Genomic DNA, 16,634 nt, shown 5'->3' on the forward strand with positions numbered 1-16,634 from the left:
TGACTGTGATGTTCCCTTTCAAAAAGTTTAGATCTGCCATGTCTGATGTTTATTTAGTTTTCTTATATAAGGATTGCTAAGGAGCCTTCTGCTTTGGGCTGCATGCCTGAGCCAAGCAAAGTCTGAGTAAAAATCACCAGTATTCATTAACGATCAAAGAACCTTATTACATTTATTTATATTTATATTGGAAAAAAATGTCATAATAAGGTGCCATGACAGGTATCTTGGTCATTGTGAGATAATTACAGTCATGCAAGGTTACAAAACACTGTGAAGAAATACTTGATTTTAAACAAATGGTAAAATATTTGTCATCTTTGCTTTTTAAGTGTTGCTAGATCTAATATTTATGCATGTATATATTTTTATCCATAAATAATGTTGTCACATTGTGTTCTCCAATTTCAAAATATTTTAACATTCATTGAATGACTTCATCCAACACCAATGCATTTGGATAATGAGGAAAGTAAGAAGCAAATTTGTGGAAAATTATTGTTGACTCTTGTATCACAGGAGCGTGTTCAAATTCCAGCCAAGTTTTGTACTTTGTTTCAAATAGAAATGCTGCCACTTGCAGCCCACGATTGTAACCACAATTCGCTGCAAATGTTGACAGTCCTACAAAATCAAGATTCAAAAACACTTTATAAAGGAGAAAAAAGAAATGGTATTTTCTTCACCTCAGAGATCTTGGACTCTAGAGGCATAAGCCATAAACAACTTGGCCAGGGTCATGTATGCAAAGAATGTCAGAGCCAAGAAATTGAATTTAGAATGACTAAATTATGGCACAATGCCTTTACCCCTAGTCACCTTCCATTTCAGATAAAAATCTTCACTGCAAGGGGTTCCTTTTGTGTTCTGAAAGTCTAGTTTTAGATGTTCACATTTTTCCCACTCAGTGCCGCGCTTTGTAAAATGTCTAAAGGCAGTTTTTATCTGCAATCTTCTGTTGTTATAAGCCAGCTGAAACACTCTTTACAAGTCCAAATTTCTAGATGACTGTTTAGTAGAGAGACATTTGGGATGGGAAAGACTAAAAAAGGTAGGAAGGCAGGCAGGCAAGCAAGCAAGCAAGAAAGAAAGAAAAATAAAAAGAATGAACTTTGGTTCGTTATAAGACATCTTTTTCACACCCTTTTTTCTTTCATTACATAGTCTTTTGGCTGAGATGGAAAAGATTTGGGAAGTAAACACTGAGTAAATATTCTCAGATTTGTGTAAATTGAGTGTAATGCCATGAAAGTAGAGCTAAGTCTAAGTGATTTGCAAGAGGTCAGAATCAGATCTCCTGTAGATGTAGAGTTATATTTTGTTTCCACAAACCATTTCCCCTCCAAAATACTAATTTAATTTCAATTTTTGTATTGATTTTTCTTGTAATTTTTATGCAAGCTAGAAACATTGTTCATACTTTCACAAAATAGTTGAGGTTGGAAGGGGTTCTGTGGGGAAGTTAAACCTTTAGCATGGGTTATTTGTGATAGATTTTTTTATTTATTAATTTTTTTATGGTAAAGCTGGTATTTTTATATTGTATGTACTATGTATAAGTCTTTGTTACATATCAAACTCTGATTGGTTTAATAGTTGTTAAATTCATATAAAGGCATTGTAACATATATATACATTTAAGATTCTTGGTCTCATTGCTGTTACCACTAAGCTGCAACAGGAGTTCAACAGAAGATCTCTTCTCTCTCCAAATGAAAACTTATTTAGTCTAAAATGTTTTCATCAGTGTTCTGGTTTAGATTTGCTATTACACTACATATATTTGTTTGCATCACCTGTGTGGAATTTGAAGTGTGAGTAGACAATGCCTGTTAGAAGAGGGAGAGCTGCAGTTCCTACAGTAATTTTACCTTTCCACAGGGAGCCCACATTTGCCCATATAAGTGTGCTCTCTGATAACATTATTGCAAGTGTCACTAATGGCAATGTTAAGACTAAGAAACTTTTATTTTTTAATTTAAATTTTGTAGGCAGTCTTTTTTTGTGTTCTTCGATTTAGAATACTGCTGACATAGTCAGATCACAGGAAGATATTTGCACGTAGTGATAGTCTTAATGAGTTATTTTAAAGATAAGGAACAGGCAGGGAATGGAATAAATGCTCAAATGCAGTCATGTGAAAAGTTTCTCTGCCATAGATGATATAGAAATGAACTGTAAAATTGCTTTGCAAAGACATTTTTTTCAAAGAGAGAAGGGGGAAAGTCTATATCAACATAGGCATATCAAGCAGCATTTCCAGGGCCACGGCACACAGCAGAGCAGATGTTCCAGCCAAGGCACCAGTGTCTGAGGTGGAATGGTACCATAACACGGAGTCCAGTGATTCTTCCCAGTTCCTAGAGCAATGTAGGACTGGGAGGCCATGGAGGTGTTAAGCTCTCAGCTGTTTGAATTCAGAAAACGATGTCCATCTCTATAATTCAAATTCTTTGCAAATGCTTGTATAAATAGCTACAGTCCATAAAAACTACACACCAAAAAAATATGGGAAGTTGGACTTGGAAAAATGTTACAGTGACATGAAACTGGAGCAGCACCATAAGAATTAAGGCAGTTTTACTCAACTGTAGGTTTAATGTGTATCTGAACTACTTACTAATAACTGGGAACTGAGACATGAACAAAGTCATTAAAAGTATATTTCTACAAATAAGCAGTAGAACAGCATGACTGTACTAATGCACCTGCTGAATTAAATGATTACTTCAAGCAAATTATTTTAGCTGTAAGTTTCATCAGGTTAGAAGGCTACAAATCCCCAAAGGACCTAGTCATAACTTGTGACTTAAATATTCTCAGCTTTAGTTCAGAAGTCTCTGAAATCCATCCAGTAACAGAAGATCAAGCAAAATAATTTCATGATCTCTGTCAATAACAACGGAATCAATGGCATGAAGAAGAATAGTTAGTGTACTACATCAAGAATAAATTACATCTTACATTTTAATTCCAAAAAGAAAATTCCAATGTGAAAGTGTAGCTGGACTAGGAGAACAAATCAGGTGACCAAAGAGCCAGGACACTGAGTCCAGACCCATAGCCAAACACAAGTGATTTTAAAGCCACAAATAAGAACAAAAATGTCACTCTAAGCAGAGAAAATGAGAAAATTTAGAGGGGAAGAACTGTGTGAAGATTATCCAGCACATTCTTCTTGGCAGAAAGAGCAAATGGGAATGGCAGAAGAAATGGATATTGGATCATGTAATTCACATGGTGTGAATTACAATGCAATGGCTCTGACTCTACAGAGCTCTAGAGCTGCATCTCATTGTTCACACACCTTGCCAAGGATCTGGAGAGCAGAGAACTACCATTTCCTTCAGTTCACCTCTGCAGCACAGGGAATAGATTTAGTGCCATAGACGAACTGAATTCTTAAGAAAATTCTTTTTTTTTTACATTATTGTCCTTGTGTCTTTGCCTTCCATCTTGCACAGATGTGTGCTGAGCATATGGTAGTTATGCAGCATTACCAGGTGGGGATGGAAAGCTTCACAATTGTTTTGCACAGCTAAATACCCACCAATATATAGGGGACAACAGAGGATCAGGTCCTCACAATAACAAGGTTTGTGGACAGCAGCAGGCTCCTGTATTTAATGTTTACCATTCTGGCACCGTGGCAGGGTTCCTACACACTGCCTTGACTGTGGCACAGTGGTGATCAAGCTCGTGTTTACAGGTCAGTTATTGCCTAAAAAAATTCCCCTGAAAGGACACCAGTTTACATGCATCATTAAAGCTCTATCAGCGCATTACAAAGCTCCAGGTTGTAAACCAGGCCAGATCAGGACCTTTCATTCTTTAGATGGATGAAAGTAATGATGCCAGGAGTGACAGGGAATGTATCGTGATTAGGATTTGTGACCAGGAGGCAAGAGTTTTGAAAAATGATCTTCCAAAGATGATTGCAGGAAACACAGCAGGTGCTGGAAACATTTCTGCATCACTGAATCTGTTTTATTGACTCCAACATTTCACTGATAAATGTGATTGCATTTTCCCTCACTCAGCAAATATAGTGACTGGCAGAGTAAAGCAAACTTTAGCATCTGTGTTTATATCCATTGATCAGTGTCTTGTAACTGTTGTCACTTGAGAATCTTTATGAAAACAGATAATTTATAATGACAGCTGATAAACTGCTATCCATCTTACTGCAATGCTAATATAAGTTATGTCCTTCATTGCTGACCAGAGAACTCAATTTGATCCCAAATAGGGAAGGAACTCTTTAATTTCTAAAGAACTAATGTATACACTTACTCTCTCCTCAGTATCTTGTTATGCATAAAGGAGTTTGGGGCTTTAGACCTTGGGCCCACGTGAGAAGACGTTAAGTTCTGTAATGAGGTCAACAATTGTCACAGCAGTGGCAGGCATGCAGAAGGAGAGGTGGCAAAGGTCTGTAAGTGAAGACCAAACAACCTCCCCATAGCTGGAGGAGGCAAGGGCATCAGTGGAAGGTCACCACCCAAATGAGTAGACAGTTAACCTTTTCAGGATCTCACTTTCAGAGAAGGTGCATGCAATGAACTTCCAGAAGAGAAGCCTTGAGGAATTACTTTGAGTTTGAGGTGTAGTATAGCGATTGAGGGGGTTATATATTTATCAACAATCTGGATGCAGTAGTTGAATGCATCATCAGCAAGTTTGCTGATTAAACCAAACTGGGAGGTGCTGTTGACTCTCTTAAGGGAGAAAAACCCTTGCAGAGGAATCTGAGAGAATGGATCATTAGGCTTTGATTAATGGGATAAAATTTAATAAGTCAAAATGCCAGATTCTGCCCTATGGAGCTATGTCAGGCACAAACCTGGGAGAGAAATGTCTCGAGAGCAGCCCTGCAGAGTTCTGGGAGTGCTGGCTCACAGGAGACTAAACAGGAGTCAGAAGAAGGAGGTGCTGAGCTCTTCTCCCTGGTACCCTGTGCCAGGACAGATGGGAATGGCTAGAAGTTGCACCCATCAGGGAAAGTTCATGCTTGACATGGGGACATTTTTTTACTGGGAAGGTGGTCAAGCCCTGGAACTGGCTTTCTGGAGAGGTGGTTGATGTCCTGTGCCTGTCAGTGTTTAAGGACAACACTCTTGAAGCCATGATTTAAGTTTTGGTCAGCTCTAAAGTGGTCAGGCATTTGGACTAAACGGTCAATACAAAAAAAAAAAAAAGTCAAGGTATAAAAAGCTCAATATAAAAAAAATTCTACAATCTGGAATTTATCTTTTAAAATCTGAATTGTCTTTAACATGACAGTAACCACTGCAGTGCTAAGTTTTCTGTTTTGTTAACTCTGAGCTCATCTCTGTATGTATTGATATTCTCAGCAGGTTTTGTTCTGGACTTCCAGCCATTTGTTACTTTCTTGAAAGATACACAGCTAGTTTTAGCTTGGAAATTGAAATCTAACCTATATTTTTATTTAGCCTGAAAGGGGGTAAGTCAGTTTGCTGTTATACAGTGCTAATACACTCTCCATCTGTTTGCTTGGGGATTATTTTTCCTGTGTGTTGTCAAAAGACTTTTTTGCTATTAAGGCAACATCATGTGTAGCAGCTCTTTCTGGTTTATTTTTCTTGATTCAGGTTTGGATTGAGTAAATCAGGACACTACCATCTTAATTTTAAATTAAGTAGCAATTTACATGCTTCTTTTCAAGTGATATTCTGCTGTGATGTTGATAAATTGTTAACCCACAACCCAAGAAACACATTATTGCTATCTCTAGTTTGTCTTTGGGTATGGTAGGGAGTATTCAAAGTCACAGACTTGCCAGGCTTGGACTATTTTGAGCACTGCCTCAAACTTTGTTTAGATGAAACAAATTTTTTTTTCCCCCCTAATCGGCAGGAGTATTATACCTAGTTTGTATTACCTTTGCTTATCTTCTTATGGTACAACACCATTTTATATAGATAATAGCAAAAAGTAGTTATTTTTTGTGGAATTAGATCTTGATGACTAATGTAATCACAGAATCATCAAGGTTGGGTCTTCACGACCATCCAGTCCAACTGTCAGTCCAGCACCACCATCGCCTAAATCATATCCCCAGGTGCCTCATGCCGACACCTTTTGTAAGAGCCGATCTTAATCTCCCCTGGCAAAACTTAATGCCATTTCCTCTCACTCTTTTACCTAAGATGTGCCAGAAGAGACTGACCCTGACTCCACTACCGTTCCCTTCAGGCAGCCCGTCCTGAGCCTCCTTTTCTCCAGGCTAAACAACCCCACTTCCTGCAACTGCTCTTCATAAGGCATGTTTCCTAGACCCTTCCCCACCTTCATGGCCCTCTTTGGACATTCTCCAGCACCTCAATGTCCTTTTTGAAGCGAGTGACACTGAACTGGACACAGTGCTTGAGGTGCAACCTCACCAGTGCTGAGCAAAACAATCTCTTTCCCACTCCTACTGGCCACACTACTCTTGATACAGGCCAAGATGCCCTTGGTCACCTAGGCACACTGCTGGCTCATGTATCCATCTGGCTGTCAGCCCCCAATCCCTTTCTCCTGAGCAGCTTTCCAGCTGCACTCCCCCAACCTGCAGCAGTGCGTGGCGTTGTTGTGGCTCAGGTGCAGGACCAATAAGGATAATGGCAGTGGGCAGAGAAATGCATAACTGGCATATATTCAGCAGTCCTGAAAACTGGGAACGTAGGATTCTGGGCAAAGGGATACAGGCACGGGGCTCTGACTGATACAGGGGACCCCAAGGCTCTGAACAACTCACCAATAAGCAAATAAATTCAGGACTGGAGCTGGTCAAAACTGATTCTAGGGGTACCAAAAAAATGAAAGAAATGCAAAAAATTACCATATATAATAAATTATATATGCATTAAATATAGTAAATGTAGTAGTGTGAAATGTAATAGATGTGGCATGGAGTTGCAGACCAGAGAAAAACAAAGGTTTAAAAGCATGTCAGCACAATGAAAAATGACACCAAGCAGGTATTTCAGTCACTAAGAAGCCACTGTCATTATAGTCCTCCCAGCAAAGGAGAGAATGCCAACAACTTGCCATTCTTCCTCTCCTCTCCCCAGCACCCCCCCACTCCAGCTCAGACTGAAGCTGTGATCTCAGCTCCATCCCTAAGATTAGCACTGATGACAGAAAAGTACCTGCCCTGCTTTGAGGTCATGGTTACATCTTTCACAATAAAGTACAACCCAGTGCAAGAAACACTGCCAATTTTCTTTGACTTTTCGAATAGAAAGTCCAACAGCAAATTTGGTTTTCATTACAGCCAGTTCCACTCTGAAATGGATCTGAAGACTTGAGTCTAAGGTGTGATTGTTGCTGTACTGATACCCAAACTGCTCTGTGTGCATGCATAAATTCCTATCTCAGAATGGAAAAAGCAGAAAGGAAAAAAAACCCACAAACTTGATTTGTTGAGCATAATTGTATGGATAATCTCAATCCATTACTTTGTGCCACAGAACAGTTTTCCATTCACACATCCATCTCTTCTGAAATAGAAGACTATTCTTACATTTTATTCACATAATGGTTTTGATAGAAAATCTGTTTTGCTGCAGATGAGGGCCCTGGAGGTTTTTGGTCTATTGTAATACATAAGAGCTGCCTGACACTGCAGCATTCGTTCTCTAGTGCGATTGCCTGGCAGGGCTAAAAGCACTGATGTCTTTTACAGTTCTGGTATTGCCATTATCCATTTCAATGGGGTTTAAATGTAAAAGTGAAATTGATGGTGTTAAAGCATGAATTTCAATCATGCTAAGAAAGAAGATATTGATGGGAGCCAGCAAGGGAGCTCTGAACAAAAATATTGCAAGGAAGAAGCTGAAAGGCTGATTACTATAAGGCCAGTGACTCTATGTTTTCAAGTTACAGAGCTGCCACACATTAGAAGATGCCTGTTCACGTTGCATAACTCAGGACAAAGTGTGTTTGTCCCTGTCAGTATTATGGGTCACCTTCCTTCTCGCTGAGGTGGGACTTCATGGGAAAAATCTTCAAGTCTTAGTTCAGTTTTTTATCTGAAATTTAAGATGTCCCTTCTCATTAACTTTTGTAGTAGGGCTGGTTTCTTGTGGCTACAGACTATCGCTGCTCTTGTAAAAATTATACCTTTGCAATTATAGTGCAGCCACCTGTCTGAGACTGAGTCTTTTTGGAGCAGTAGAAGTGACACTTTTGTATCATACAAATTACAAAGAACACCGTAACTCAGGGTTAGGAAAACTAATGAGAAAGCAGTAAGAGTGTTTTGCAGGAGCTTAACGAGCTGGGTTTTAATTTTCACAGCAGAGGCAGAGTTGTGAGCAGCCTTGGCACAAATTGAAACAGAATCACAAAGTGTTATGTGGTACATTGAAGCACCTCTGTCTCAACTATGGCTCTGATTCCTGCTTGGATCCAGGCAAACATCCATGGCAGTTTCCTCTGGCACTCTGGTCAGCAATTCTCTTTCCTGCCTCTGTGTGCCCCATGTCCTAAGGTTTACTGCCATCACCAGGAAACATGCAATTTTATGAAAAACACAGCCATGCCTTGGGGATCTCCACGTTTATCTTGAGTTTCAAACAACTGAAAAGGATTGTCTGGTGTCTTGATTGATTTGTATTTGTGCTTCCATGACAGCAGCATGCTCTGTACCTGTTTAATTGGTTTAAATCAAATTTAAACACTAAGTGAGTTTAAACCAACAGAACTTCACAACAGAGCTGTGATCTTCATTACAAAATTATAGTTGAGGTTTCAAAGAAGAAAGTAGAATTATAATGTCATATTTCAGATAATACAATAAAAATCATCTTTAGACTCTGGTGTTTTTATAAATTAAAAACTTATCATTTATAGTTTTCTTTCTAAATAAACTGCCTTTCCCACCTTCTGTCTGATATTCCTCCTGCCATTCCTCTATCTGTTTAAGTTCCAGTCCCAGTTTTCTCCATCTACAGCTTGTCAGCCTAAAGTGGGAGAAAAATGCCTGTAGGATCAATATGTTCAAATCACTTGAGGAAAGAATTGTGACAATGTACCAAAGAAATTTTGAGGCATAGTGACTGATAAAAGTTCCTAGTAAGAAACTGTAATAAATGTGTGCAAAGTGGATTTTTATACAGTATTTCCTTAGGGAGGCCATTTCTTATCAAAAGATATAATTTTATTACAAAAATAATTATTTATGTTTGGCAAAACATTTCTATTGTATTCTTAATAAAAAGACTTTTTCCCTTAAATTGATTTGAGATGAATGTATACTAGAGTGCAAAAATATGATTCTGTCTTCATAGGAATTTCTCATGAATAGTCTTTGAAGATGCCTCTCTCAAGGTGCAGATTCTCCAATTCTGTCTGCATTGTTTATATTTATCCTCTCACAAATAACACCTGCAGACAAGATTTTCTGCAAAGTCAAATCGTAGCATTTTGAATTAAATGTAAAATCCTCAGTGATGGAGCTCTTCAGCAGGCTGGATGTAGCTCTAAATAAAAATTGATTCCTTTTGTTTCAATAAGAAGGTGATGAAGGCTCCATCTGAACCCACCTGCATATCTGGCCCTGCAGTGGCACTCCGAAGCAGCAGTCCTTTTTGCAAGTGTGCTGCGGTAAAGGTGTGAAATCTTTGCCATAGGGCTGGACTCTGCTGGATAAATCCATAAACAATACCAATGCTAAAAACTCTGAAATGTCCAACTGGTCACATACAACAGAAAACTACAACCCTGTAAAGGCAAACCAGTACCTGGGTTATGCACTCTCACAGTTAAGGATTTAACCCACAGCGTCCCAGCATTACAGACTACATCTATGTCAAATTGCATTTAATGGTTTCACATTTGCAAGATAATTAAAAATATGTAAATACAATGCTGCAAAATATACAGCTGTTTCATATAGCAGGTCCTACTCATTTACTTTATTGAAATATTAATTATAATAATACACTGTGTTGGTCTCTTTTGGTGAAGCAAGGTGGCTGGGACACTTTTCTCGCTGAAGAGAGATTTATCTCCAGGAGTACTTGAATTTTATAGCTCTCACATTCACAGCAATTTTACTTGTCATGTGTTCTTCATATTTTAGGCTAAGAAGTTTGGTAATATTCAAGGAATGTAAAGCTAGGATCTAAAATACTTATTTAAGTTACAAAGACATTCAAGCATTTCTACAAGGTTATTCAGGGCAGCTAAATTAGCTCCCGAACAGAGATTGTATTAATATATTCCTGGCTTTTTGTCTGAGTCCCAATTATTTCATGTGAGTTTATTCAGTAAAGTAAAATCTTTTTTGAGGGTTTGCCAGCAGCTAGCGTATCTGTAGGTCCTAAGAAAATAAAATAGAGATGTCCAGGTACATCTGCAAATGGAAGAGCCTATACAAAGTCCATCTGGACCCTGTATTTACAGATTATTGACAAAGCACTCATGCATCTAGACCATAAGCAACCCTAATATTGAGAGAGCACTTTGAAAAGTGAGAGAGAAAGAGACCTGAGGCCACGAATGAAAATAAAATTCAAGACCTTTTTTATCCGTGCTGCTTTAGCACTGGGCATGTTTTCAGAGAACAACCTTGCAAATAATGAGCAGATATTTCTTGCCCATGCAGGTTTATGATATGAAGATTATTGACATTTCTATAGAAATCATTATTAGCATTCAATCTGGAAATTACTCATTTGTATAAGGAGGGTAAATAGTAATACATGTTGAAAACTAGCTGATCTAGCCTAACTGGTTAATTGACAAACCCATACCTGTTTCATGAATGCCTATTTCTTCCCATTTTCACTGCTAAAATGTGTGTTTACACATACACACACACAAAATCTCAATTACAATTTTCCTCCTGGGATGCATTGAACTAAATGGAAAATGGCTTCTTTTTCCAAATACCCTAAATCCTTGAGAGGGGCAGAATTATAATGGAGGGTGTGGAATAGTACTATGGGAAGCAATAGTATGCTTTTATTTATACCTAAAAACATTCAGATGTTCAATTTAAAATTGAATAGAGACTAATAATTACTCAAATAATAAAACTTCTGGAATGAATGTGGGCCAGTAGTGCCATATATCATCACAGCTGATCTTGTGAAGCTTCAGCCACCCTCATTCGTATTCATCCAGTGCTAACCAGACAAATAATAGCATTATCACTTACTTCAGTAATCAAACAATGGAAAACCAATATCTGGGACTTTGGACTGGAATGGAAAGTAGTAGTATTGTATTTATTAGCTGAAATACGAAGGATTCAGCTGTGATGACATCATGAGTGATATTCTAATACATTTCTGAAGCTGGATACATAAGCATTCTGATGGAACTAGAATGAGTTGTTTCAGTCTGTCATTGGCTTACTCTATCACCTATATCATCATCACAGAATCATTATAACATGGCCTGGCTTGGAAGAGACCTTAAAGATTTTCTAGTTTCTACATCCCTGCTGTGGATAGGGATACTTTCCACTAGACCAGTTGCCCAGAATCCTGTTCAGCCTGGCCTTGAACACTTCCAGGGATGGGGCATCTGCAGCTTTTCTGGGCAACCTGTTCCAGTGCCTCACCACCATCACCGTAAAAATTTCTTTCTAATATCTAATCTAAACCTACTGGATATCAGCTTGAAGCCATTCCCTCTTGCCCTGTTACAGTGTGCCCTTGTAAGAAGTCCCTCTCCATCTTTCTTATACCTCCCTTCGGGTACTGAAAGGCAGCAATTAGGTCACCCCAAAGCCTTCTCTTATGAATCTTATAAGATTCTCTCTTATTAAGAGAATCTTGCCTCCTCTTATATCTCATGACTTCTTTTTCGCATTGTAATACTACCTTGCACTGAATTTTACTGTCATTCTAGCTAAAATACAGTAATAGTTCTTGGACGTTATTAATTATTATATTTCTCCAGTGGGAATGTACTAGGGGACTATTAGGTGCATATATTAATTGTGTCTGTATTGATTAGCTTCATTTACTGGATTTTTCCTGTGATTTAAATTAATTGATTTCTGATAGACATGGCTACACTTTCAGGAGGGGGTCTAGGTGTGTAGAATAATTTTGAAGACAAGTAAGTCACACATGCAGCAATATATGAAAGCAAAACATGTGTCTGAGGTGAGGCAGACACAAAATTAGTGTTTTGGCCCTCTGTCATGATCTCCTATGATAATCTTACTATAATAAACATCTAATAACAATGTTTGAGTATGACTAGATATGATAAATTAAGAGCTTGAAAATAAATTTACTGTTAACATGCTCTGTCTTCTGAAACCTGACACACCATGCCCAGGAAAACAAAACAGAGGGAGCAAGAATCAAGGTGCTTGGGGTTCTTTCTTCGGCACAGACAGCACCGTAGCATAGATGAACCTTAAAATATACAACTTTTCCAATAGCTTCAAGGGAGCACTGAAACATGTCTTTCCTGTCTATCCTCTGCAGGGAATTACTGGAACGCAGCTTCTTTTGTTACTTCATCATCTTACCTCCACTTCTCCACCTTCCAAGGGGAAACCAGTGCAGACATCTCTTTCTACTTCAAAACATCAGCCTCAGATGGGGTGTTTCTTGAGAATCTGGGCAACACTGACTTCATCAAACTGGAGCTGAAATGTAAGTATAGGCTTCCTATTACTGCTCTTGGCAGTTGAAGAATTATGTTGGATAGTAGCTTTTAAAAAATGTGCACCATTTAGTAAAATGTGCAAGCTGTCTAAATCCTGGAAAAGCTTCCAAATCAAGCTGCTTGACATGTTTTCAAGTTGCCTTTTGTGAAAGGAGTACTTGAAGTATATTTGAATTGTTTATTGAGGAGAAAATACGAAGACAAATAAAACTGGTAACATCAATTACAAAAATAACACTGACCTGAAAAGGGCTTTCAAAATTGCATGTCAGAATTATTTCTTCAAAATTTATGTCTTCGGCTCTGTGTGCTTTTCTATTTTATTTCATGGTTGCTTTGGAAACAGGGGAAAGAAGGAAAAAAGAGGCACCATCCTAATCAGCATTGCAAGGAGCCAAAGAGCTGAAAACTTGCATATGATATTTAAAAGCCATAAAATATCTCATAAAATAAATCTCTATCAGCATTATCTGTAAATAAAATTCCTGATCTGAAAAAGAGGGTATAATGACACCAAGAGGCAAGTCAATTTTATTATTCAAACAATTTTTAATGGCCCAGGGGCAAACTTTCCAAGGAAGGTGCTGAAATCCTCAGCCGTGCCTGAATTCTCCTTAGTGGAGTTGAAGCAGTTGAATTAGGGGGAAACATGTTTTACGTCTCCTTTGTTCTCCCCTGACCCTGCCATAAACAGGAGCAGGGAGAGGCACTCTGTGCTGTGTGTGGTTGTTATTACAGCCTCTAGCAGTACATTGCAGCCTCCCTGCACTCCAGCACTGGGGCACTGGGAAAAACATGTGTGCTTCCTTTCACTGCAGGAGCTGCTCATGGATGCCAAGGACCTAGATCTAAATGTTGAAGCACAAAAGTCAGCGAGTCATTAATGTTGAAAGAGAAGCAGTTGGCTTGTGGACCCTAAATAATCTGTACTTTTATGCAGATTCAATGTGATTTACATACACAATTTGAAAGCAAAGAGCCATTTTCAATGCTTTACAAAGTTTAAACACACAAATCAGAATGTAGAAATTTAGAAACATCTAAGAGGCTCCTTTAAAATGCATTTAATTTTTCCCTCCAGGTAAGAATAAAATGCCAAGTTCCATTTGGATGGCTTTTTTCCCTTTCTTTCTACAACAAATTTAGTTCACATTGCTTAATCCAATTTCTCTAATCTGCAACCTCAGTGAATCAAAATTGCTCCTGTTAAGTCACAGGGAATAGTCTTATTTGCTTTACCAAGGGTCAAAGCCTTTTAATAATAAAGTGGCAGCTATTTTTAATTTCCCTTTGAATCTAAGTAGTACTTACAGTCAGCTGAGGTGGGCATCTTCAGAACTTCTTGCTCTTCTACTTTATGGAAGGTGTTCTCAACCACTGCAATCAGACCAACCATGCTGTTGGTCACTTAGCTAAAAAGTGATATTATCAGTGTGTAAAGGTGACTTGACAGCAACTAATTTTCTTTTGAGCTCACCTCAGGGTAAATAATAATCATGCTGCAGTGGCTTGCTGAATAGATGTACCAGTTCAAGAAAGTGGCAGTGTGCTCAGAGTATCATTTTACAGGACTTTCATTTTAAACCTTATTAAACCTATGCTTGAGATCCACTGACTTTGCTGAGACCTGACATATGCATAAATTTAACCTCTGCCTCATGTCCCTGAATCTAAACTTCAGATTATAAATTCCTGATGGAAGAATTTGAAATATCATCTGTAAGAAAAGATGAAAAACTACGGTAAGAACTATGTAGACTGTATTTGCTAAAAATAAAAAGCAGTTCATTTGGTATAGTTGCATTCACTCTACCCTTTTTCTCTGGAGACTATTGCTTGAAATTTTCAGAGCCTCTGGAAAAGGCCTTCCTGTGACTTAAGTGTTCTACAGGTCACAAATGAAAAAGTGGGTTCAGTGATAAAGAGAAACTCACCCTCTCTTCTGAATTACACATTTATTAATGAATGTTTGTTTTACGTATTTTTTAGTGTTTTTTGTTCTAGTCTGCACTTATGGTTTTCTGCAATTCATTTAAATGAAGAGTAAATTTTCAGAATTTCAGAAGTACCTTACGTGGGTCTGCAGTAAACTTTGCTGCTTCTTAAGCCTGTTTCTTTTTTATAGAAGTCCTGTAAAATTAATATGTGAATTTGTTCCTAAATAGGAACATAAATTTATGTCAGTAAGGTAATTACAGAATTATCCCCAAACTCTGAAGAAGCTTTCCTTTGGCAAACTGATTTTTAGCTACCTATCACACTCTCTAATAGAACAGCTATTTTGTATTAAAGGCTTTTTACATAAAAAGACCATCTTTTTACATGAAAAGACCATCACCACATATTTACTGAAAGCTGTTGTGATTCACCCAGTGGATTGCTTTTGTCTGTTCATTGTCTTCTCGTACAGGTACAGTTCTCACTGGGGAAGGATGACTTCCTACAAAGCCTGTTCTCAATTTCTTTACTTTTTTTCTTTACTTTTTTACTTACATTCCAAAAGGAAAATGTTAAAATCAGCATCCCGCATGTACAAATTTTATTTTCTTTTCCCTTATGTGTAAAATAGCTGTGTGCACCTGTAATACATGGTTAATGATGCATAAACTGAGCTCTATAGACCATAAACAGAAAGGTTCTACAGCACCCAGTATTTTAATCAGCTTGCTTCACTAGGTGAATGCATTAGGGAAACAAATCATTCGGTCTATTAAAATTCTTAGCTTCAAGTCATTGGAAAGGCGTTTGCATGTTTTATTCTGAGCACAAAAGTGGTTACTACAAACACCCATTAAATAATTTTACTGCATTCTGTCTTTGAGTCTAATAATTCTAGAGTCTTATATTGTCTTAGGATCTAATAATTGCAGATTTTCTAACTCTCCTGACCCATATGAAAAGGAGGGGACAGTTGCAGTATCTTGAAGAGTAACTTCACATGCCTTCAGCAAAACCTCAGATTGCCATCTCTGAGGAGGGGGGGGAGAGGAAGGAAGGGAAGACCATGTTGGTTTTTTTATTTTTATTTCAGAAATAGCTTTTGCAAACAGCTGACAAGGAGTAGTGTCAAGAAAAAAACAGGGATAAAATGCTACTATGGATGTGGCTGAAGACTTTAGCTATTCCATTTATCAAGCAACTCCTCTGGCAGGCTTGTAGTTTTCACCATGCATGGAACAGCTGACAGAGATGTAGAATTACCTGAAGCCTCAAGTTTTACATACACCAGTAAATTTACAGGACCCCATTGTTTTCATAGCTGGCTGGTCAGCTGACAATGGCTAGGATTGCTTAGAAAAGTGGTAGTTGAATAATTTTTCTGTAAGGCAGGGCTTCCATTTCTGGTCAAAATTTCCAGATTATTTTAAAATTAAAACTGGTTTTTAGAGTGAGAAAGAGAGGATGCATTCTCTTTTAGAATGTATTCTCTTTTTTTATAGATATATTTTGTACATTTGTGAAATATGGACTGAAGATTTTAGAGTTATGACTATGAAAATGTAGCTACTTCATACCTGAGATGCTTGTCAAATAAATCACATTTGAATTTTCTGGTTGAGAGATATCCCAAGTTTTGGAAAAGATTTGCTCCTGAAAGCAAATTTTGAATGGGGCGTATTTCTGGTAATTTGGGAAGAAGCATCTACCATCACTGTTTCCAGAAAACTCTCTCAATGACACTGTCATATAATTCTGATCAAAGAGATATTCTACTCACTTCTGTAGCTCCTCTCATCCCAGCACCTCCAAGAAATCCACAGACACTAATGAATTGTGTCTCCATGTTACTATTCTGAAGTAAACAGCAAGTCACTTTTGCAATTGAAAAAAAATGAGGCTTAGAGGTAAAGGTCAGCTTGTGTTTGGTCCTGTCATTAACATGGAAGAGAGGAAAGATCTTTCTTATTAATTTTTGTAAAAAGCTGGGAACATTTATACCCACTGTATTTAGGGATGTCACTTGGCTGATAGCCCCTAAAAGTGCCCTAAAT

General features: G+C 37.9%; 1 protein-coding gene across 1 annotated transcript in view; it reads left to right on the forward strand.

Annotated features, from left to right (window-relative positions):
* The window catches only part of CNTNAP2 (contactin associated protein like 2), a 1,021,786-nt gene that overhangs the window by 893,483 nt on the left and 111,669 nt on the right, over positions 1-16,634 (forward strand). The window contains exon 16 of the mRNA XM_005424150.2: positions 12,459-12,629. Within this exon, the coding sequence (XP_005424207.1) occupies positions 12,459-12,629 (171 nt within the window). The remainder of the gene's footprint in view (positions 1-12,458; positions 12,630-16,634) is intronic.

Source organism: Geospiza fortis, unplaced genomic scaffold, assembly GCF_000277835.1.
Source record: "Geospiza fortis unplaced genomic scaffold, GeoFor_1.0 scaffold120, whole genome shotgun sequence".
Lineage (NCBI taxonomy): Eukaryota > Metazoa > Chordata > Aves > Passeriformes > Thraupidae > Geospiza > Geospiza fortis.